This window comes from Onychostoma macrolepis, chromosome 06, assembly GCF_012432095.1.
Source record: "Onychostoma macrolepis isolate SWU-2019 chromosome 06, ASM1243209v1, whole genome shotgun sequence".
Taxonomy (NCBI): domain Eukaryota; kingdom Metazoa; phylum Chordata; class Actinopteri; order Cypriniformes; family Cyprinidae; genus Onychostoma; species Onychostoma macrolepis.
Window position 1 is genome coordinate 869,727 of NC_081160.1, and position 22,476 is coordinate 892,202.

The 22,476-nt window shown below is 39.4% G+C and overlaps 1 protein-coding gene across 4 annotated transcripts in view; it reads left to right on the top strand.

Annotated features, from left to right (window-relative positions):
- Positions 1-22,476, top strand: part of LOC131542155 (voltage-dependent T-type calcium channel subunit alpha-1I-like) — a 145,712-nt gene that overhangs the window by 76,447 nt on the left and 46,789 nt on the right. For 2 of the 4 annotated variants that reach the window (XM_058778540.1, XM_058778539.1), the window contains 16 exons: positions 1,021-1,324; positions 1,409-1,641; positions 1,891-2,042; positions 2,930-3,115; positions 3,201-3,318; positions 4,219-4,374; positions 4,819-4,906; positions 5,530-5,666; positions 8,257-8,664; positions 10,204-10,304; positions 12,640-12,763; positions 15,232-15,300; positions 18,242-18,420; positions 20,515-20,641; positions 20,730-20,855; positions 21,820-21,909. In XM_058778540.1, coding sequence (XP_058634523.1) covers positions 1,021-1,324; positions 1,409-1,641; positions 1,891-2,042; positions 2,930-3,115; positions 3,201-3,318; positions 4,219-4,374; positions 4,819-4,906; positions 5,530-5,666; positions 8,257-8,664; positions 10,204-10,304; positions 12,640-12,763; positions 15,232-15,300; positions 18,242-18,420; positions 20,515-20,641; positions 20,730-20,855; positions 21,820-21,909 — 2,598 coding nt within the window. Of the gene's footprint in view, positions 1-1,020; positions 1,642-1,890; positions 2,043-2,929; positions 3,116-3,200; positions 3,319-4,218; positions 4,375-4,818; positions 4,907-5,529; positions 5,667-8,256; positions 8,665-10,203; positions 10,305-12,639; positions 12,764-15,231; positions 15,301-18,241; positions 18,421-20,514; positions 20,642-20,729; positions 20,856-21,819; positions 21,910-22,476 lie in introns of all 4 variants that reach the window. The other 2 variants (XM_058778542.1, XM_058778541.1) reach the window with 1 other exon arrangement.

A 22,476-nucleotide genomic window follows, 5' to 3' on the forward strand; every position in this document is an offset into this window, starting at 1 on the left:
TAAAAGACACTCATGATGAATCTCTAAAAATACACTTTGACCTTCAAAATAAACTCCAATGCTACTCAACCCTAAACAGAACCACCAAATTTGCCAATTATTTATTGATTAAACCGTTTAAAGAAAGACAAATCCTCTCCAAATACAGATGAAGTAACCATGATTTAGAAATAGAGAGAGAAGACACAGACAAACATGGACAGAGCGAGAGCAGAGGATCTGTAGACACTGTGATCTACAGCAGATAGAGAACGAGAAACACTTTCTGCTGATGTGTCCTAAATATCACAATGTGAGGGAAACATTTCTCCCCAGATTTGAAGCATTGATCCCATCATTTACTGAACTTAGTGATACTGAGAAAATGCCCTTCTTACTCGGAGAAGATGATAACAGCTGCACTCGCTGCTAAATATGTATTAACCATTCACAATGTTAGATGTTAAACATGATTAACTTGAAACTGGCTTACTTTATCTTTCCATTTATTTAGATGGATTTTATTTATTGTTATTTAGGTTGTTATTTATGTTGTTGTTGTTATATATATATATGTTAATGCATTACATTGTGTTACACAGTGATGCTAATAAAGCTGAATTGAATTTAATTGTTTACAGTGAGATGTTTGCAGTGAGATGAGTGTGTTTGCAGTGAGTGTGAGTGTTTGCAGTGAGATGAGTTTGCAGTGAGAAGAGTGAGTATTTACATTGAGATGAGTGTGTTTGCAGTGAGATGTGTTCGTGAGCCGAGTGTTTTCAGTGGTGTGAGTGTTTACAGTGAGATGTATTTGCAGTGAGATGAGTGTTTGCAGTGAGAATAAATAGCGTTTGCAGCAAGATGAGATTAGTTTGCAGTGAGATGAGAGTGTTTGTTGTTAGATGAGTGTGTTTGGAGTGAGATATGTTTGTAAAAAAGTGAAAAGTTTGTGAAAAATGAAAAAAGTTTGCTTGCAGCGAGACAGTTTGGTGTTTGCAGTGAGGAGTGCTTCTCTCTCTGAATCTTTGTATAACTCCACAGGTTGGCTCGTTCTTCATGATAAACCTGTGTTTGGTCGTCATAGCGACTCAGTTTTCGGAGACCAAACAGCGTGAGCATCAGCTGATGCAGGAGCAGCGAGCCGCCTGTCTGTCCTCCAGCACGCTGGCCTCGCTGGCCGAACCCGGCGACTGCTACGAGGAGATCTTCCGGCTCGTCTGCCACGTCCTCCGTAAGGTGCGCCGACGCACCACTGCCTTCCTCAGGACGCTCTGCCACAAACCACCAGAGCAGACGCATGAGAAAACAAACATCAACGGAGGAGAGAAGAGCCTCCAACAACATGGTGAGGAGGAGAGGGAGGGGATTGGATGGCAGAATGAATGGATGGATGGATGCAGCTCTGAGCTCTTCTCTCACTGCACTACAGATGGAGCCGCACCTTCCGCCTCAGCAGCCAATCAGGAGACAGAGGAGGATGCAGCCGAGGAAACGGACAGGTGCAAGAGGGTGGAGGGGGCGTGTCGGAGGCGGAGCCGAGAACTGTGGATGGAGATGAGGGTCAAACTGTGGGGCATTGTGGAGAGCAAATACTTCAACAGAGGAATCATGGTGGCCATCCTCATCAACACCATCAGCATGGGCATAGAGCATCATGAGCAGGTCAAACACATACACACACGTCTCATACATGCAGTGTTTTTCTATAGGCGTAATGATATTAACTAAAGCCCAACCTATTAACCTGCTGATATCAAGAGATTTGGCTGTCCATGTGTTCTTTCAGTGATTCTTGAATGAGCTGAAGAACATGAGGATGAGTTGATGAGAATCTCTGTGTCTCATCATTGTTTCTCTTCATTATTTGAGTTAATGATGTGTTTCATGTTCTCATTCTGTGTGTGTGTTCAGCCGGAGGAGCTCACTAATGTTCTGGAGATCTGTAACATCGTCTTCACCAGTATGTTTGCTCTGGAGATGATCCTCAAGCTCACAGCATTCGGCTGCTTTAATTACCTGCGCAATCCGTACAACATCTTTGATGGGATCATCGTGATCATCAGGTAATTACCAGTAAAACACCTACTGATTCTTTTCTGTTACGTTTAAAGTATTTTTAAGGGTTTAATACACCTTAAACTGTGCATACACATGTAGAAATTTGGGGCTGGTAAGAGTTTGTAATGTTTCTGAAAGAAATCTCTTCTGCTCACCAAGACTACATTTATTTGATCAAAAATACAGTTAAACAGTGAAATTATATTACAATTTAAAATAGCTGTTTTCTATATTGAATATCTGTTAAAATGTAATTGATTGCTGTGATCAAAGCTGCATTTTCAGCATCATTACTCCAGTCTTCAGTGTCACATGATCCATCAGAAATCATTCTAATGTGCTGATTTGCTGCTCAATACCACACAATCAAAAAAAAATAAATAAATAAATACTGGCCAAAATAAATCTAAATCTAAACAGGAATCAAAAAGGAGGACATTTTTGATTAGTATTAAAGTTGAAAACAGTTGTGCTGCCCAATGTTTTTGTGGAAACCATGATGCATTTTATTTTTCAGGATTCACAGATGAATAGAAAGTCCAAAAGAACAGCATTTATTTGAAATAAATATATATTTTTTAACATTATAAACATCTTCACTTCACTTTTGATCAGTTTAATGCATCCTTGATGAGTAAAATGGCAGACCTTACTGATTTCAGCTCAACTTTCAGTCTTAGTTTGTATATCATCAAGCAAATATAATCATGTTTTTATCATCACACTTTCCTGTAGTTTTGAAAATACAGCTTCGGAATGAAATTTTACGTTATCATGAGACGTGTGATAGAATAATTTCACTAAACTTCAACAAAACAAATTGACTACTCAAATAACAGATGCTTGTGCATAATAACAGAAGTGCTTTCACTAATGAACATCCCGATCGCAGCGTGTGTGAGATCGTGGGTCAGTCTGACGGCGGTCTCTCGGTGCTCCGTACCTTCCGCTTGCTGCGGGTCCTGAAGCTGGTCCGGTTCATGCCGGCGCTGCGCAGACAGCTGGTGGTTCTGATGAAGACCATGGACAATGTGGCCACATTCTGTATGCTGCTGATGCTCTTCATCTTCATCTTCAGGTGTGTGTGTCAGTTTGAGACCAAAGTTTGGTACTAGACTACTGTAGTATTTTTGAATCACACGTCTCTCTCTGTGTGTCTGCAGTATTTTGGGAATGCATATATTCGGCTGCAAGTTCAGTCTGAAGACGGACACTGGAGACACGGTCCCGGACAGAAAGAACTTTGACTCTCTGCTATGGGCAATCGTCACTGTGTTTCAGGTAAAGAGAAACACACACAAACACACACAGACTTACATTTAGTCATTTAGCAGACGCTTTTATCCAAAGCAACTTACAAATGAGGACAATGGAAGCAATCAAAATCAACAAAAGAGCAATAATGCAAGTGCTATAACAAGTCTCAGTTAGCTTAACGCAGTACACATAACAAGGTTTTTTTTATTTTTTTATAAAATTATATAATAGAAAGAAAACAGACAGAATAGAAAAAGAATAGAGCAAGCTAGTGTTAGAGGCCTTTTTTGCTTTTGTTAATTGTATAATAAATAAAAAGAAAACAAATAGATAGAATACAAAAAGATTACAAAAGCTAGTGTTATTTATTTATTTATTTTAAGAATAGAATTAGAATAGAGAGAGCTAGAGTTAGAGGGTCACATAAAGATGGAAGAGATGTGTTTTTAGCCGATTCTTGAAGATGGGATTGAGTTGGGCAGGTCATTCCACCAGGAGGCAACAAGTGAAACAGTCAGTGAAAGTGATTTTGTGTCTCTTTGGGATGCGCAATAATGCGACATTCACTTGCAGAATGCAAGCTTCTAGAGGCACATAAGTCTGAAGTAATGCACTTAGGTAAAGTGGTGCAGAGCCAGTGGTGGTTTTGTAGGCAAGCATCAATGCCTTGAATTTAATGCGAGCAGCTATTGGTAGCCAGTGCAACTTGATAAACAGAGGTGTGATGTGCAATCTTTTCGGCTCATTAAACATTAATCTTGCTGCTGCGATCTGGATTGATTGTAGAGATTTAGAACTGGCTGGAAGACCTGCCAAGAGAGTATTGCTATAGTCCAGCCTGGACAGAACAAGAGCCTGAACAAGGAGTTGTGAAGCATGTTCACACACACACAAATCTCTCCTCACATGTGTGTGTGTGTGTAGATCCTAACTCAGGAGGACTGGAATGTGGTCCTGTATAACGGCATGGCCTCCACGTCTCCTCTGGTGGCTCTGTACTTCGTGGCTCTGATGACGTTTGGGAACTACGTGCTGTTCAACCTGCTGGTGGCCATTCTGGTGGAGGGATTTCAGGCTGAGGTGAGTCATTTAAACCGGTTCAGTGCTTCATTGATTACACTGTCTGATTCAATTCCTGGAGCTGCACATTGATCCTAAACAATGAATGATTTAGAATAGTTGAAATTAATTATTTTAATTTTTATACCTCTTGATAATAATAACTCCTGATTTGTAGAGTGAGGCAAAGCGGTTCTTCAGTTTCATTTGTTAATGTTAGTGAATGCATTAGCTAAATTGAACTCTGTATTAGCTATATATTTATATATATATATATATATATTAATGTTAGTCATTGTTGGTTCATGTTAATTCACAGTGCATTAATTAATGTTAACAGATACAGCTATGGATTTAAAAAAAAAAAGATATTAGTAAATGTAAAAAAATACATTACTTAAGATTAATAAATGCAGTAGAATTTGTGTTGCCCTGTTCTTCATGCTGATGAGAGCTGTGTTTCAGGGTGATGCCAATCGCTCGTACTCTGATGATGATGAAGGATCTTCCTCTAATGGAAGTGAACAGCACAAAAACTCGCTCACGTTCTCTGGTACGATCACAGCGCATTCACTCTCATTATATAACCCATCAACTATATCCAGCTCACTGCCATGCTTCATTTATCACGAATGGATACAAGTTGGTGGTAAATAGATGTGCAGTTGAATCAAGATGTTATACTTAGTGTAGATGAAGTCCATGAAACATGAAAAAACACTGGATTTTGGACTGAACTTCATCTCTTTCATCAATGTGTCTGACTTGACTTATTATTAATGTGATGTTGATTTCGACTCATATTCAAATCTATGCACACTGATTCCTGCAAATGATGTAAAGCCAATCTGATTGCATTCTGATTACGTTGTTGTGTCCTGTAAACATCACGTATGAATCTACTCAACCAGTGTTGTTGCTCTTGATTGAGATGTTAAACAGGCTTGAGCTGGTGAAATCTGAGCGTCTTTTAGTGTTTAATCCTGTGGGATTGTTTGACACTTTTGATGGACTGTTAATCCTCCAGTTTCTGAGTTTCTGTGGCTGTGAAGGGCGAGAAGCTCCACAGGGACTCATGAAGGAGACATTAGTGCCGTCTCCGGAGAGCTTCACGGCCTGTGTTGATGGCTAGGGATCTGCTCTTGGCTTTGGATGACTGCTGTTTCTTTCCTCCAGATCCCAAGCTGTCGTCTCTCACTCCTAATGGGCATCTGGATCTTGCACCGCTGGCAGAGGAGAAGACCAGGACTGGCTTCTCTGAGGAAAACCACCGGAGCAGAACCATCTGCCTGGGCAGGAGATCCTCATCTCTGGTCAGTCGATAAAGAAATCAATGTCATCATGTCAGACTATCATTCGTCATGTGTGTGTTTGTGTGTCTGTGGATGTAATGAGTCAAGGAAACATTAGTCCAGATTAATGTTTGGAATTAGAAAATCCCTCAAGCAGAGACTCGTCTGTGTGTGTGTGTGTGTGTGTGTGTGTGTGTTTGCGAGAGACCAAAATTCTCTTGATAATGTGCGACGGACGCTCAGCCAAGGCTTTTGGGGTTTCCATAGCAACCCCTCTTTTAATTGAAGCAGCCGTGTGTATCGAGAGAGACGAGCGTGAGCCGCTTGGGTTAAATATAGTGTGTTGGGCTGTTGTTCTTGAAGTCACGTGCCGTTGGGGGATTGTGGTGGGAAAGAGTCTCTGGGAACATGGTAAAACACAGTAAAACACGTGAACGTTCAGACAGAAACTGTTTGCACACTTCATACAGAATGAAATGTTTCTTGCTGCGTAAATCCCTCATCCTAATGATGTCGAGTCACCAAACGTGACGTCTGAACTGTGTCGCTTTATTGACGGTCAGATGTGAACGCTGAGGTTTTGTGAGCATCGGGTCAAAACAAGAGCTTGACGCCGGAGAACACAAGTTTCTATGGCAACTGCTTTTTCCGCCCATGCTGCTAAAAATGAGCGAATGCAGTCAGCGAGATCAGAAACACCACGACTGCAATTAACACACACACACACGCGACTGCGTGAAGTTAACTCATCCGCAGCACTTAAAGGCTCGTTAGGAGTCAGGGGACGGATTCACGAAACATTCAAGAATAAGATACTTCCTAAACAGATTTTTTTTTCTTATTTTCTTTCTTATGAAAAAATGTAAGAATATTTTGTGTTCAAAAAATACTTCTTAAGAATGTTCTTATATTTTCCATTAAGATTGTTCAGTCTTCTTAAAAGTCATTTTAAAATGACTTCTTAATTTAGGATAGCCTCATCTTAAATCCCTAGAGGTAAGAATTTATTTCAGATTAATTGCATTAAAACACATTATAATATTTACTACTACTGGCTATGGATGTGCATGAGTTGGCATCAATGATTGACAATGTAAACAGTGATAAATAATGATTATGCATGACACAACATTTTGCTGAATTCAAAATTCAATAACAATACAAAAACAAATGAAATAGGGAGCTTGTTTTTCATTTTAGCCTATACATTGGTGGCCAAAATTGTTAGAACACTTGACAGATATGGAAATATTGAAAATATTGCCTCCAAAACATGATTTCATTTCATAATGTTCATGAAACATGCAGATGGTTGTTCTGAGCACAATAAATATCAGATAAAGTGAGTCATACTGTTTGTATCTACTTTTAACTTTAATATTAGGTATGTCCAACTTTTGCAGCAATTACAGCGGCACATCTCTCTGGTATAGACGGTTTCATCGTGCGCACGTGCCTGGCCCGAAGTTAACTTCCGGTCTGTGTTTGTTTATCGGTCTGGCTAGTGGCGCCGGCTACAAACGCAGTTAAACTTAAAGTGATGAGTAATGAAGTTGGGCTCAGGTTGTTGTGCTGTGGGACGTGTTTCACATACATTTATTTATTTGTGGAGACCGCCACGATATCAAAACTGACCAATTTTCCCAAAAGGCTTTGTTGAATAAACATGAGCACATAATGCACGTTTAAAAATCAAAACGAGGCGCGGGTGTTTTTATATCACTGTATTTCTGAAGGAACACTGTCTTTAGTAAATGTTCGATGTCATTTCCATTTCATCTTGCGTGTAATGCCTGATTAAGCAGTGGTTTGTAAGCTCAGAGCTGCTTGTGTACAGCCCAACAGCCGTTAGCAGGGAAACCTCTAGTTCTCCCGCTTTAAAGCACCTCCAGCTGGCGGAGAATGAATTTGCATTTTTAATAAGTCCGTCCAAGTAGTCATCGCTGCATCTCAGTCCGTCTGATTTACGCAGAAAACATATTTTGCTTCTTATCAAAAAATAATCTACTCTAGAGGGACTTAGCTGTTGTTATTCTACTTGGATGTCTACCGGAAGTTAAGTTAGGGCCACAAAAGCGCGCATGCGCAGTAATGTTTGTTTATGTTGTTGCCGTTGAAACCATCTATAGTGTCAATATATTTCCTGAGAACTTCAACATTAATGTTATCCCATGCCTTCTGCAACTCAAGCCAAAGTATAATAGATCTGTCCAGTTTATTATACAACTCGCCCCAAATTTGCTCGATGGGGTTGAGGTTCAGGCTTTGAGGGGCAGTCCATCATTTTCAGTGTTCCAGCAGATTCCTTCCGTCGCTGGTAGTTCCGGCAATAGTTCGTTGGCCAATGGCCAATTCAACAAAAACAACTGAAACCTCTTAAATATGCCAAGTGTTCTAACAATTTTGGCCACCACTGTAATACAAAATAATCTGAAAAAGCATTTTCAGCCAACGCCGTCGTTTTCTTCTTCAGAAAAAAATAGAATCAACATATTTGAGAACTTCTTATGAATTTTTACATGAATTGCACTTCTTGAAATCTTTAAGAAGATTTTTGTGAATCCAACTCCAGGACGTAAAAAAATGAACAAGTTTCCTTTTTTCTCTGTAGCGCCACAGCCGCAGTTCACATTACCACCACTGGGGGCGTGCTCCCCCTCAGCCGTCCTGGAGCCGGCGCTGTAGCTGGAACAGCGCGGGTCGCTCCGCCCGTGGCTTTAGGGCCGGAGGGGTCATCGGGGGGAGCTTACGGGTCCGCAGTGTTCACTCATACCCCGCCGAACACGAGTCTCTCCTGCCCCACCCGCCCTTCCTGTCACGCCGACACCGCCGCGCTCTCTCGCTTGAGCTGCCTGAGCTCCTGCAGCGCCCCCCGCTGGTCCGGAAGAAGAGCGTGTCTGCAGAACACCAGGACTGCAATGGGAAGGGCCCGGGCCCTCAGGGGACGCTGCTGGGAGAGGTTTATCCACAGCTCAACGCACGCAAAGACAAGAATGACCTGGAGGAAGACACAGAATATGTGAGTGCAGAACAACATCCTGTTAAAAGGGCTATAAGTGTTTCTTATAAATGAGGTTTTGTTGTCAAAGCTTAATGTTTACAATGACGAAGTGTTCCCCTTCACTACAGATAAATAGATGGATGGATGGATGGACAGACATATTAGCAGATATATGGATGGATGGATAGATGTATAGATAGATAGATAGATAGATAGATAGATAGATAGATAGATAGATAGATAGATAGATAGATAGATAGATAGATAGATAGATAGATAGATAGATAGATAGATAGATAGATAGATAGATAGATAGATAGATAGATAGATAGATGGATGGATGGATGGATGGATGGATGGATAGATAGATAGATGGATAGATAGATGGATGGATGGATGATAGACAGATGGATGGCCAGAGAGATGGATGATGGGTCAATAAGTGGATAGACTGGAGGATATTCAGATAGATGTATAGATGGATAGACAGGTGGATAGATATGCATGTAGATAGGCAGATCTACAGAGAGATAGATGTATATATGAATAGACAGGTGGATAGATAGGCAGATATATGGATAGATATAGCTAAATGGATAGGCATATATATGGATAGACAGGTGGATAGATAGGCAGATAGATGGATAAATAGACATAAATGCATAGATAGGCAGATAGATGGATAGATGTATAGATAGATAGACAGATGTATAGTTGAATAGACAGGCAGGTAAGTAGATAGGCAGATAGAGAGATAGGTAGATGTATATTGCAGATCTATAGACAGATGGATAGATAGGCAGATAGATGGATAGACATATAGATGGACAGACAGGTAAATAGATAGACAGGTAGGTAGACATATAGATGGATAGACAGGTGAATAGACAAGCCGATAGATAGACAGATAGATAGACGTATAGATGGTTAGAGAGGTGGACAGACAGATGTGCTGTTGCTTTCAGCGGTCAGTAAGTGTTCAGTTCTCTCAGCTCTGCTGTTGAATCCATTATGCTAATTTCAGATGATTTTCTCTGAGAAGCAGCACATGAAGTGGAATAAAGTTACACATTCTCTCTGAGCCTGACGATCTCTCACAGTTTTAAAGGTCCTTTAGGAAGCTCTTCCTCTCAGTGAAGTGATTTAAAAACGCTATTGTGAATCAGTTTGAGCGTATCATTAAAGCGATTCTCTGCTGAGCGGCACATCGTCACATCTGAGAGACGACTCTCGGCTCATTTTAGCGTTTAATAAACGTCTCGTAAGTGAAATACGGCAGCAGTAGATTCACAGACGTGTGTTTGTGTGTGGAGGATAAACATCATGAAGAAGCTCATTATGAACGATGACAGCAAACACAATAGCCAAACTCTGCTGGGTCACAGCAGCTGTCCACTCACATGAATATGGATGTCATATGGATGCGTTAATCCTCATATTTTACTCCGTTTATTGGAAACGTCTCCCAGGGAAAATGAAACTCTAATTCAAAATAAATTGGAAAGAGTTGCCTTTATCCCAGATGAGCAGAGTCCTGTGTGTGTGTGTGTGTCGCAGAGCCTCTGCTTCCGTATCCAGAAGATGATGGAGGTCTATCGTCCAGACTGGTGTGAGAAGAGAGAGGATTGGTCCATTTACTTATTCTCCCCTCAGAACAAGTATGTACTCACATACACTCTCATTTTGTTCAAATCTATGTTCAGTCAGTCTGATTGACTGAATGATGTTTCTCAGAGGTGTAAGTATTTGTGTAGTATTACTTAATTCCTACAATTAATCTGTACTTTACTTGAGTTCTGAAAAATACTTGTGTGAATACTTGCACTTTTACTCGGTTACAATGAAAAATAATAATTTTTACTCCATTGCAATCTCATGTAAACAAAAGTACAAAGTACTGTACTTACATCATATAACTTCAATTGTTTCTCAATTATTTAAAAAGAAAAATAGATTTTCTTTATTCTAATGTGAATTCAAAAGGTGAGGGTGATGAAAATATTAATGTAACAGATTTCAGTTTAACATCTGCTGTGTTCAAGAGGTTTACATAGAACAATAAGAAAATAGTCATTTTTGACAGGTTTTACTTCAAAAATACTAAAATGAGAAAATCTCTACTGCCTCTTGATTTCAAAAGTCTTATTAACTCTTTCCTCGCTAGTATTTTTAATGATTTTCACTAAAATTGCATGGCCCCTAGAATATTTTGTTTTAAGAATTTCTGAACATGCAATACATCAAAATAAAGAACAGACTCTCTACTTTTAAACACAATTATTATTATTCAAGCATTCTCAATTCCATTTTATCAACACTTGAATGTAGGTAGGTTTCATAAAAAAACAACAACATTTTGAGCAAAAAGCTGAGAAAATCGCATTTTTATCAAATACTACATCTGTATCATGTTCAGTACTATTATCAAAGTAAAGATGCAGTAGATGGCTTCCATCAGCACTCATAAAGCTTGCAATCCTTTACCACTTCCTGGATCGATATTTCTGATATATGTTTTCATATGTGATTGCTCGTTTCTTCGTCTTCCTTGTCTGTGTTTTTGATCGGCGCATTCTACACTCATTGAGGAGATGCATAATAGTGCCTCCAAGTGTTTAACAGCAAGAACACTAAAACCCCGTAAAATTCCATGTTTGGCAGGGAAAGAGTTAATAAGCTTTAATTATCTGGTGTGAAATAGTGAATGCAGTCACTCTGCTGTGTATCGTGTCTGAACGCCCTTCAGACAGCTCTGTATATCGACTGAATGACGTCGGCTCTCGTCTGACCGCCTCAGACTCCTGCTGCTCTGCTGAGCTCCTCAGCATCTGGTTTGGTTGAGTCTGGTCTATATTGACCCATCAGGATGGGTTTTCCTCATGTGGTCCGTCAGATGTTCTTCATCAGAATCAGAGTTTAATGAGACTCACAGATCTGATTAGAGTCATGCTGATAGCAGGAAGAGTCCATCAGAGATGCCGCTCGCTGCGCTGGAGCTCAGTGCTGCTCTACATGACGGAACACATGTGAAGTTACTCAGAGACTCCAGAAGGGCAAACATGTGACCGCTGAGAGTCTCAGGCCTGTTTCACAGCACGTGATCAGTTCAGCACTCATATGAGCAGATCACTTTGTGTTGATAAAGCAGATGCTTTGGGTGAAGAACTTGTCACTGGAACAGCTTGGACAAACCATTAGTGATCACTGGACATCACGAGCAACTGATAGTGACCAGCGGGTTTAGGGAAACATGTACAGTGGAGTCACACTGGAAATATAAATATAAATATTTATATATACAAATTATTTATCTATCTATCTATCTATCTATCTATCTATCTATATACACACACAAATGCAACCTATAAATGTGCAATGTGACAAAAAGTTGGGATTTATGCATATTCTGAAGTTTTCTGTCCAATATTTTTCAGGAGTTTTGTTTGATTTGTTTAGTGGCAGGTAATCCTTGCAGCATGACTTTTTATTTTTTTATTTTTTTATGGAATGTCTGTGAAATAATTCATATAGTTACTCTTTGCAGATGGTGGCACTATTATTTTAACTATTTCAGATAAAGGACACATAAAACAAAATAGTCTGTGATTGCTGATTGTTTTATTTAGTTATTAAGTAAAATAAAAATGTCCACAAATTCATTTTAGTATTAGTTGTTGATATACAGCATAAGATAGAATTTCATCAGTTAGCCTTAAGATCTCTACAATATCAAAACTAAAGTAGACTAGAAACACAAAGTTGTAATGGTGAACTGAAGACTAAAGGTCCTTGCACACTGAGTCCAACATTTCAATATGCGTTTTTCAGGGGGTTTTGTATTCATCATCCTTTCCTATCAAAATGGTTGATACAGATGCAAAAACGCAGAAAATCAAACCTGATCCGATTTATTTTATGAAGGAAAATTTCGGACGAGAATTTCAGACTCGGTGTGCAAAGACCTTAACTGTTTCTCTGTCGGTCTCTCTGCAGGTTTCGTCTGCTGTGTCAGACGATCATCGCTCATAAGCTCTTTGACTATGTGGTTCTTGCTTTCATCTTCCTCAACTGCATCACAGTGGCTCTGGAGAGACCCAGAATCCATCAGGGCAGCCTGGTACGTTCCTCACTCTCTTTCACAGTCTCGTCTGGCAGGAGTGACACAGTGATTTGCAGCTCTGCATGAATACTGTCACATCAGTGCCTGAGCTTCACACGGGAGAAACCAACAGGAAACTCCAGCTTTAATTCCACCTGAACGATCTGCACAGATCTGAGTGTCAGACAAGATCACGTCGGTGTAGCATCACATCCTAAAATCAGACAGAAATCAAACAAAATCTTGTTTTACGCAATGTTTTCTCAAAATGTATTAAACATACTAAACTGAAAATGTGTATTACTCATTGAAAACAGTCATGCACCCTAGTAAAGACTTATCAACCACCAGAACACCCTAGTGACCACCCACAACACCCTAACAACTACTTAGCAACCAACAAGAACACTCCACCATGTACCAACAGTACCAAACACCCTAGCAACCACCCACAACACCCTAACAAGCGCTTTGCAAACAACAGGAACATCAGACCAACTATGTATCAACAATACTAAACAGCCTAGTAACAACTTTTCAACAAATTAACAACCATCAGAATAGCCTAGCAAACCCTTAGCAACCAACAAGAACACTCTACCAACTATGTATCAACAATACAAAACAGCCTAGTAACAGCTTTTCAACAAATTAACAACCATCAGAATAGCCTAGCAACCACTTAGCAACCAACAAGAACACTCCACCATGTACCAACATTACAAAACACTCTAGTAACAACTTTTCAACACCCTAGCAACCACCAAGAATATCCCACCAACTATGTATCAACAATACAAAACACCCTAGTGACGGCTTTTCAACACACTGACAACCACCCATAACACCCTAACAACCAACAAGAACACTCCACCAGCTATGTATCAACAATACAAAACAGCATAGTAACAACTTTTCAACACCCTAGCAACCACCTACAACACCCTAACAACCCCTTAGCAACCAACAAGAACACTCTACCAACTATGTATCAACAATACAAAACAGCCAAGTAACAACTTTTCAACACCTTAACAACCACCAGAACACCCTAGCAACCATATAGTAGTGATGGCGAAGTGAAGCGTTCTGAACCAGTGAAGCTTTCAACCCAGTTGTGTTGGAAAAATGTTCATTACTCGAAGCTTTTTAAAACGGTTCATGCTGTGGCCATCTTGTGGTCATAAAAAAGAATAACACCTTCCAAAGTGCTGTGTTCCATTACAGCTGCTGGTTTCACATCTGGTTCTTCAACTGATTCCTTGTTTTAATTTATTGTATAAAAATAATGGCCATTGTCAAAGTCATTCATTTGTGTCAGTGTACTGCCACTAAAATAAATCAAACAAACTCATGAATTAAATCTGTGATTTGTCAATTGTAACTCTGCCTTAGTCCTTAGACTATTATTTCATGGGCAAAGTTCATTTGACCTTAATATATAAAATTATGATAAAGAGAAAAAAATGCTAACGCATTATAATGTAATATAATGTAAAGGAAACGGCGCTGAGGTTTACTTCGTTTGAACCAGATACTGAAGCAGTCATGTGGTTTTCAGGCGAACAAAGCTTCAGACGTCATAGATCACAAGCTTTTGGCAAAACGAATCAAGCTCCGATACAGTGCTTCAATATTAAATGTGTTGTTTTCTTGAAACAAGCTTCGGAGCTACCGTGTTGAACGTTACATCACTACCACATAGCAACCAACAAGAACACTCTACCAACTATGTATCAACAATACAAAACAGCCTAGTAACAATTTTTCAACACCCTAACAACCACTTAGCAACCAACAAGAACACTCTACCAACTATGTATCAACAATACAAAACAGCCTTGTAACAACTTTTCAACACCCTAACAACCACTTAGCAACCAACAAGAACACTCTACCAACTATGTATCAACAATACAAAACAGCCTAATAACAACTTTCCAACACCTTAACAAACATCAGAACACCCTAGCAACCAAGATGGACATCACACCAACTACATATCAACAATACAAAACAGCCTAGTTACAACTTTTCAACACCTTAACAACCATCATAACACCCTAGCAACCAATTAGCAACCAACAAGAACAATTTACCAACTATGTATCAACAATACAAAACAGCCTAGTAACAACTTTTCAACACCTTAACAACCATGAGAACACCCTAGCAACCACTTAGCAACTAACATGAACACTCTACCAACTATGTATAAACAATACAAAACACCTAACAACAACACCCTAACAACCACCCACAACACTCTAGCACGCGCTCTGATTGTGTAGCTTGTCCTGTAGCGTCTCAGTGGTGTTGAATGTAATGTTTCCAGCAGGATAATCACAGGATATTTCACCCCGCTGTAAAAGTCAAGCTTCTCGTTCCTAGCTCTGCTGTATCATTAGCTGACGCCGCCGCCACTGCTGTAACATTAATTCTGTTTCTGTTCCCTGTTTGACCATCTCCCTCTCTTCTCCCGTCAGGAGCGAGTCTTCCTCACCATCTCCAACTACGTTTTCACTGCCATCTTTGTGGCCGAGATGACCGTCAAGGTAACGGCTCACCTGAGCACCTCACATTTACTGTACTTCTGCTGATCTCTACATCAGTCATCATTGACAGTCTTACAGGTTCCTTTATATCGCTAAGTACCAGTGATGGGAATAACGGCGTTACTAATGGTGTTATTTTTTTTTCAGTAACGAGTAATCAAACGAATTACTGTTTCCCCCGTTACAACGCCGTTACCATTACTGGCAATAAAATGCGGCATTACTATAATTTATTATAATGTTATTATAATGTTATTTTTCAGTTCATCTGAATGGATGCACAGTGTAGCTGTATTTGATGTATCGTAAACTCTAGTGTGAAGCGCACGACTCGCCGTCGCTTTGTATCACACACGCAAAGAAAGATTCCTGTCAAAATAACGAAGTTCCTTTGGAATTCTTCAGCTTTTAAGAACTGCTGGGTTCTCTGGTAGTGGGCGGAACTAATGCGCAAACGACAATCTCAATCATCACTGTTTTGATTTCAGCAAATCAATTCGAGCGAACACAGACAACGTGATTAATATTCATGAACCCAGCAGCCCATTAATCCTTAGTGTGTTTTATATTGTTATCAGTAATATAATTCGTAGTAGTTTTGTTGTCTTATAAATTTTTTCCCCATTTTTTTTTTATAGAAACACTAAATGACAAACAATATCTTAAGCACCACCACCAGTCCTAAGTTCAGTCAACATGACAAATATGCATTCATACTTGGTTATTCTAATTACTAAAGTTCTATCATCATATAATTCCCGTTATAATCGGTGAAGCTGTCTGCGCTGTGATGAGTGAAGCTCTAGTTACATCACATGTACATCTGCACATTGTTGATGAGAGAACTCAGTCAGCCAGAGCACACACTCAACAAAACTCCGGTGTTTCAGCGATGACTCATCCGAACGCCTCTGATTGGCCACTGCATTCATAAACTCAACGGATTCGTGTGTGATTGGTTGTAATGCACAATGCTGTAAAACCGTGTAAAAAATAAATATGTCACAACACGAGCAGATCTGATTTGAATACCACAATCAACATTTTCCATTTCATTTTTTTCACTTTGTGACAGTTGTAATACATTTATTTTGATTGTACAGGGCATTTTTGTCCAATTTGGTGGCGTTTTTACATTTGCATTTAGTCATTTAGCAGACGCTTTTATCCAAAGTGACTTACAAATGATGACAATAGAAGCAATCAAAACCAACAAAAGAGCAATAATATGTAAGTGCTGTGACAAGTCTGTTAGTCTAATGCAGTATACGTAGCAAGGATTTTTTTATATAATAAATAAAAAGAAAACAAGTACAGGTAGATAGAAAAGAAAAAGACTAGGGAACGCTAGTGTTAGAGGGTCGTTTTTTAAAATTAAAATAAGTCAAAACAGTAGAAAAATAAGAAATTAAGTAGATAGAATAGAAAATTTGCCCCAAGCCCCCGTTAATTTCTAACACATATCCATGGGAAGTGTCAAATAAAATGCTATGACTGTTTATTTTAAAATACATTGATCTTGCCATGAAACCAGGCATATAGTTGCTGGTGCAGCAATCGAAATAAATAAGTCTTGGTGGTCATTGACACTGAACTGATTCTCTTGTGTCAGCTGTTGTTTCTGTAGAAAACACATAATCTGACTATGACTGTGAATATTCATTCATTCATTCTCACACACACACACTGAGGCGCTTCAGCAGTAAGCGTGTTCATTACAGTGTCTCAGCGGTGCTGTCTGCTGCTCACACTGATTATTCAGCTCATTTAGATCATTTTAAAATCAGTCTTGTTAGCAAATGAGCCAATGAGAGCACTGGAGACTGTCACTGTGCATGCTGGGAGAACACTCTAGTAAATAGTCTCCAGTTTAAAGCACACTCTGAGTGTTGTGCGGTTAGTGGAGTTTGTTCTAGTCCGGCTCTGAAGCGTCAGGGAGGCTGTCGGTGTCATCTAGGTTTCTGTCTCTGAGGTGAAATCAGCTTCAAACGCAGCGCAGCAGGTCTTTCTCTCTCTCTCTCTCTGTACCTGTCAGACCTTACCGCGGTAAAAACTCTGATGATGCTGTCAGAACAGAGCGTTCGTAGAGAGAAAAAAGCCGGTCTGTATTGGTGCGGGTCTGCTCTTGATACGCTGCAGACGGCAGCAGAAAATAACACCAAACTTACTGTATAATCATACAGAGCTAGAATAGCAGACTTAAGAAAGAAGAAATCACTCCACATATCTTTAGTTCTCAATATCAAAGGTCATGTGTCTATCAAACTCGAATATTTCAGCACAAATTCAGTGTGAGGGATCTATTCAGATTGCACAGATGTCAGCAAACTCTGCTGCATGCCTTCTGTCGTCTGATCGATAGTTTGGAGGGTGTTTTTTTTTTATCCAGTAAAAGCTCTTTTAGTGTAATTGTAGAAGCGTGTCTTTCTGCTGTTAAATCTTGACTGATTTTTATCAACTAAACCTCAGATTAACTGCAGTCATATTTCTAGACTGAAGCAGCTCAGCTTTACTTGATTCTCCATCAATCACTTTTTAGAAAAATCAGTGCGTCTCAAATCTGATCTTCAGGATCTTTTGAGGAGCGTTTGTTTCCAGAAGCTTTACTTTCACTGTTCCTCAGCGGAGGAATGATCTTCATCTCACATCTTCTGAGGAGCGCTTATTTCTTCATATTTTTGCTCAGTTTTCATCTCTGAATAAAACACTGCTGTTTTTTTTCTTCCATGTTCTCACTGTATCAGACTATATGAGCCATAAAAGCCTGATATATCTAATATGATGCTCAAAAAAAAAAAAAAAAGAAGTGTATACACAAACTTATTTTTAAACATCTTTTATATTTTGTTTAAAGCTTCAATTAACTCTTCCATTAAAGTAAAACAAACCCACTAGATTTTCAGGCTCTGAAGGGCTCTAAACTCTTTGCGCTCTGTCTCAGGTGGTTTCTATGGGTCTGTATTTGGGGGATCGAGCGTATCTGCGCAGCAGCTGGAACATTCTGGATGGGTTTCTCGTCTTAGTGTCTCTGATTGATATTGTGGTGTCGATGACGGGCGGAGCGAAGATCCTGGGCGTCCTTCGGGTGCTCCGTCTGCTGAGAACATTACGCCCGCTCAGGTAAACAACTAATTAGTTGATTAGTTGGGTCAACTAGACACAAACCAGCCTCACCAGGGTTTCCTTTAGACCAGGGTTCCTCAGATCTTTCCCTGGAGGGCCAATCTGCTGTAGAGTTTAGCTCCGACCCTGATCAAACTCACATACCTGTGATTTACTAATGATCTTGAAGACTCTGATTAGCATGCTCAGGTGTGTTTGATTAGGGTTAGAGCTAAACTCTGCAGGAGTGGGCCAGATTTGAGGATGCCTGCTTTAGACCATTGGTCTCAAACTCAATTCCAGGAGGGCCACAGTTCTGCACAGTTTAGCTCCTACCTTAATCAAACACACCTAATCCAGCTAATCAAGGTCTTCGGGATCACTAGAAACCTCCAAGCAGGTGTGATTTGGAGCTGGCTGGAGCTACAGTGCCCTTCACTAATATTGGCACCCTTGATAAATATGAGCAAAAGCTGCTGTGAAAATAAATCTGCATTGTTTATCCTTTTGATCTTTCACTCAAATTCACAAAAGTCTAACCTATCATTGAAGTAAAACAATTGAAAGTGGGGAGAAAATCTCATGATGAAATAAATGTTTTTCTCCAATGAATGTTGGCCATAATTATTGGCACCCCTAGAAATTCTTATGGGTAAAATATCTCTGAAGTATATTCCCATTCATATTTACATGTTTTATCACACCAGGGTGACTAGACGCATGAAATCGTCCAGCCATGACTTCTGTTCCACAGGATTATAAATATGAGGAACACAAAGGCCAAATTCCCCTAATCATCCATCACAAGGAGTAAAACCTAAGAATATAGTTCTGATTGTTGAGCTTCACAAAATAGAAAGTGGCTGTAACAAAAGAGCTAAAGCTTGAAAATCCCCATTTACACCATCAGGGTAATAATTAAGGTGTTCCAATCAACTAAAGATGTTAAAAATCTGCCTGGAAGATGACGTGTGTCTATATCGTCCTAATGCACGCTGAGGAGGAGAGTTTGAGTGGACAACGACTCTCAGAGGATCACAGCTGGACAATTGTAGAGATTAGTTGAGTCTTGGGGTCAGAAACCTAATATATATATATATATATCAAACATCAGCACATGTTGTTCGGGAGGGTTTCAAGGAAAATTCTCCTCGCTCATCCAAAAACAAACTCAAAAACAAACTCCAGTATATTCAGTTGTCAGACACGACTGGAACTTCAAATGGCACTGGCTTCTATGGTCAGATGAAACTGAAAAAAGAGCTTTTTGGCAGCAAACCCACCAGAGTTTAGTACAAACAGGGATAAAAAAGTACCCCATGTCCACGGTTAAATATACTGCTGGATAGGGCTGGGCGATATATCTCATGCGATATGCATGCGCATCTCGTCAGTAAAGCCGGTTCCTTGATTAGCGGTAAATCTCCATCACCTGTTTTCCAGATGAAAACAGATGAATCGCCTTCGATAATGAACGCGATATTGCCTAGCTTGTAAGTGAACTACGGCTCTGTGTATTAAATGCCGCTCCATTTGAAAACAGGTGATGGAGAGTTACAGCTAATCAAGGAACCGGCTTGACTGACGAGATGCGCATGCATATCGCATGAGATATATCGCCCAGCCCTACTGCTGGATCTTTAATGTTGTGGGCCTGTTTTTCTGCCAGAGGTCCTAAACATCTTGATATATATATCCCTAGTGTTTCTTTAGTTCTTTGTGAGTTGTTGAATGTAATGGTTGTCTGTTTGCCCGTCATTCTGTTCTTTGTTCCCTTTGGTTTTTTGCTTATTGTTTGTTCTAGTTTTTCCATGAAATGCCTGCACATATATCCTTGCCTCTGCCTGTTTTCCCGGCTTCTCCACAGCATTACAGTTTTGACTGGAATGTCTCTTTGACTAGTGCATCTTTGAGCCTATATTTAGTATAAGTAAAATACTGTTAACATAAGATACTCTAAGACTTTTACTCAAGTTGTTTTGGAATTGGTGACTTGTAACTTGTAGTGGAGTAATTTTCACTGTAAGGTATCTGTACTTTTACTCGGGTATGGTTTTCAGGTACTCTTTACACCTCTGTGTGTTTGTGACTGGGTTCTTCATGGTTCCTCAGGGTGATCAGTCGAGCTCCAGGTCTAAAGCTGGTGGTGGAGACTCTGATAACATCGCTGAAGCCCATCGGAAACATCGTCCTCATCTGCTGCGCTTTCTTCATCATCTTTGGCATCCTAGGAGTTCAGGTTCATCTCATGTTCAGTCGACAGTGATCTCTAGTCCTGCTGTGTCAGACACTGATCTCACTGTGTGTGTGTGTGTGTGTGTCAACAGCTCTTCAAAGGGAAGTTCTATTACTGTGTGGGTTTGGATGTGAAGAACATCACCAATAAATCCGACTGTTTCTCTGCCAATTACCGCTGGGTTCATCACAAGTACAACTTTGACAACCTGGGGCAGGTGAGGGTCAGCCCAACAGTGAACAGATGCGTTTGCTACCTGAAGTCTTTGTTTTCCCATTTATTTCCTCCATAGACATTACAAAATATTCTCCAATAAAGAGTTTTAAGCTATGAACCAAACCAGCCAGATCTGAACATTACACACTTTCATTTGAAGACAAAATGGTATGAAAATGTTGTAAGAAATGACAAAGATAGAGAAAGTGTATTAAAACTACGTTGTATGAACTACTATCCCGTGATGCATTGTGAATGACACCATTAAAATCACAACAACAGTAGAATACATAAATAATGACTTGCAGTAAGTACCATGTTTTTTTGAAAATAAGTGACATGTGACTTCAATTTGCATGTGGTCAAAATTGCATTGTTGAGAGTGAAAAAAACAAACAAACACAAACAAACAAACAAACTGATAATTTGACTTTATTACTTTCAGAAAAAATAAATGAATAAAAGAAAAAGAAACAAACTTTATGAACATTATAAACATATATTTTAGTTCCTCTCACTCCACAAGAAGTCCTTTAAATTGAACAGTATTCAGAAAAAAAGATTTATATTCCAGAAATTACAGTGCAAGTTTAAAATAATATCTTTACATTTTAATTCATATTCATAAAAAAAATATAAGTGGTTTTAGATTACAGAGAACTTATTCATGGTGCATCATGAGAGTGTGTGATCAAAATATTGAGTGTTTTATCATGATTTTCATTTCCACGGTAATAATCTTGAGTGCATCTCGTCAGGATTATGAGTTGTTTGGTTCTTCACTGAATGTTCAAGTATTGTTTTTAAACTCAAGTTAAAGACTGTCCGACTCACTATCAGGAGATATTTATGTGTTAGCTTTAGAGATCTGTTCTATCAGTTCAGTCCTGTGGAGGAAATGAATGTGATCTTGACTTCCTGCCGCTGATGATCTGCTGTGTTTGTTTGGTGATTCTCCATTTCAGGCTCTGATGTCACTGTTTGTGTTAGCGTCTAAAGATGGATGGGTAAATATCATGTACCACGGGCTGGATGCTGTCGGGATCGACCAGCAGGTAAAACACACACACACACACACACACACATTTGTTTCTGTGAATTGTGGGGACTTTCCGTAGACTTCTATTGCTTTTATACTGACCAAACAATATTTTCTATCCTCTAATCCTAAACCTATCCCTTACAGAAAACCTGTTTGCATTCTTACACTTTCAGATAAACATCATTTACTATTTTTAATATATTTCTTTCCCCCTCGTGGGGACTGCATGTCCGGTCCCCAATGTCATAAATTTCAGGTTTTACTATCCTTGTGGGGACAATGTAGCATAAACAAGTACACACACACACACACACACACACATTTAAAAAATCCTAATGTTTGTGAAATAAGTCTCTTCTACACACCAAGGCAAAAATACAGTAAAACTGTGAGATATAATAATTAAAAATAACTGTTTTCTATGTGAATATCTGTTCAAATTTAATTTATTCATATGATCAAATCTGTATTTTCAGCATCATTACTCCAGTCTTCAGTGTCACATGATCTTCAGAAATCATTCTAATATGCTGATTTGCTGCTCAAGAAACATTTCTGATTATTATCAATGTTGAAAACA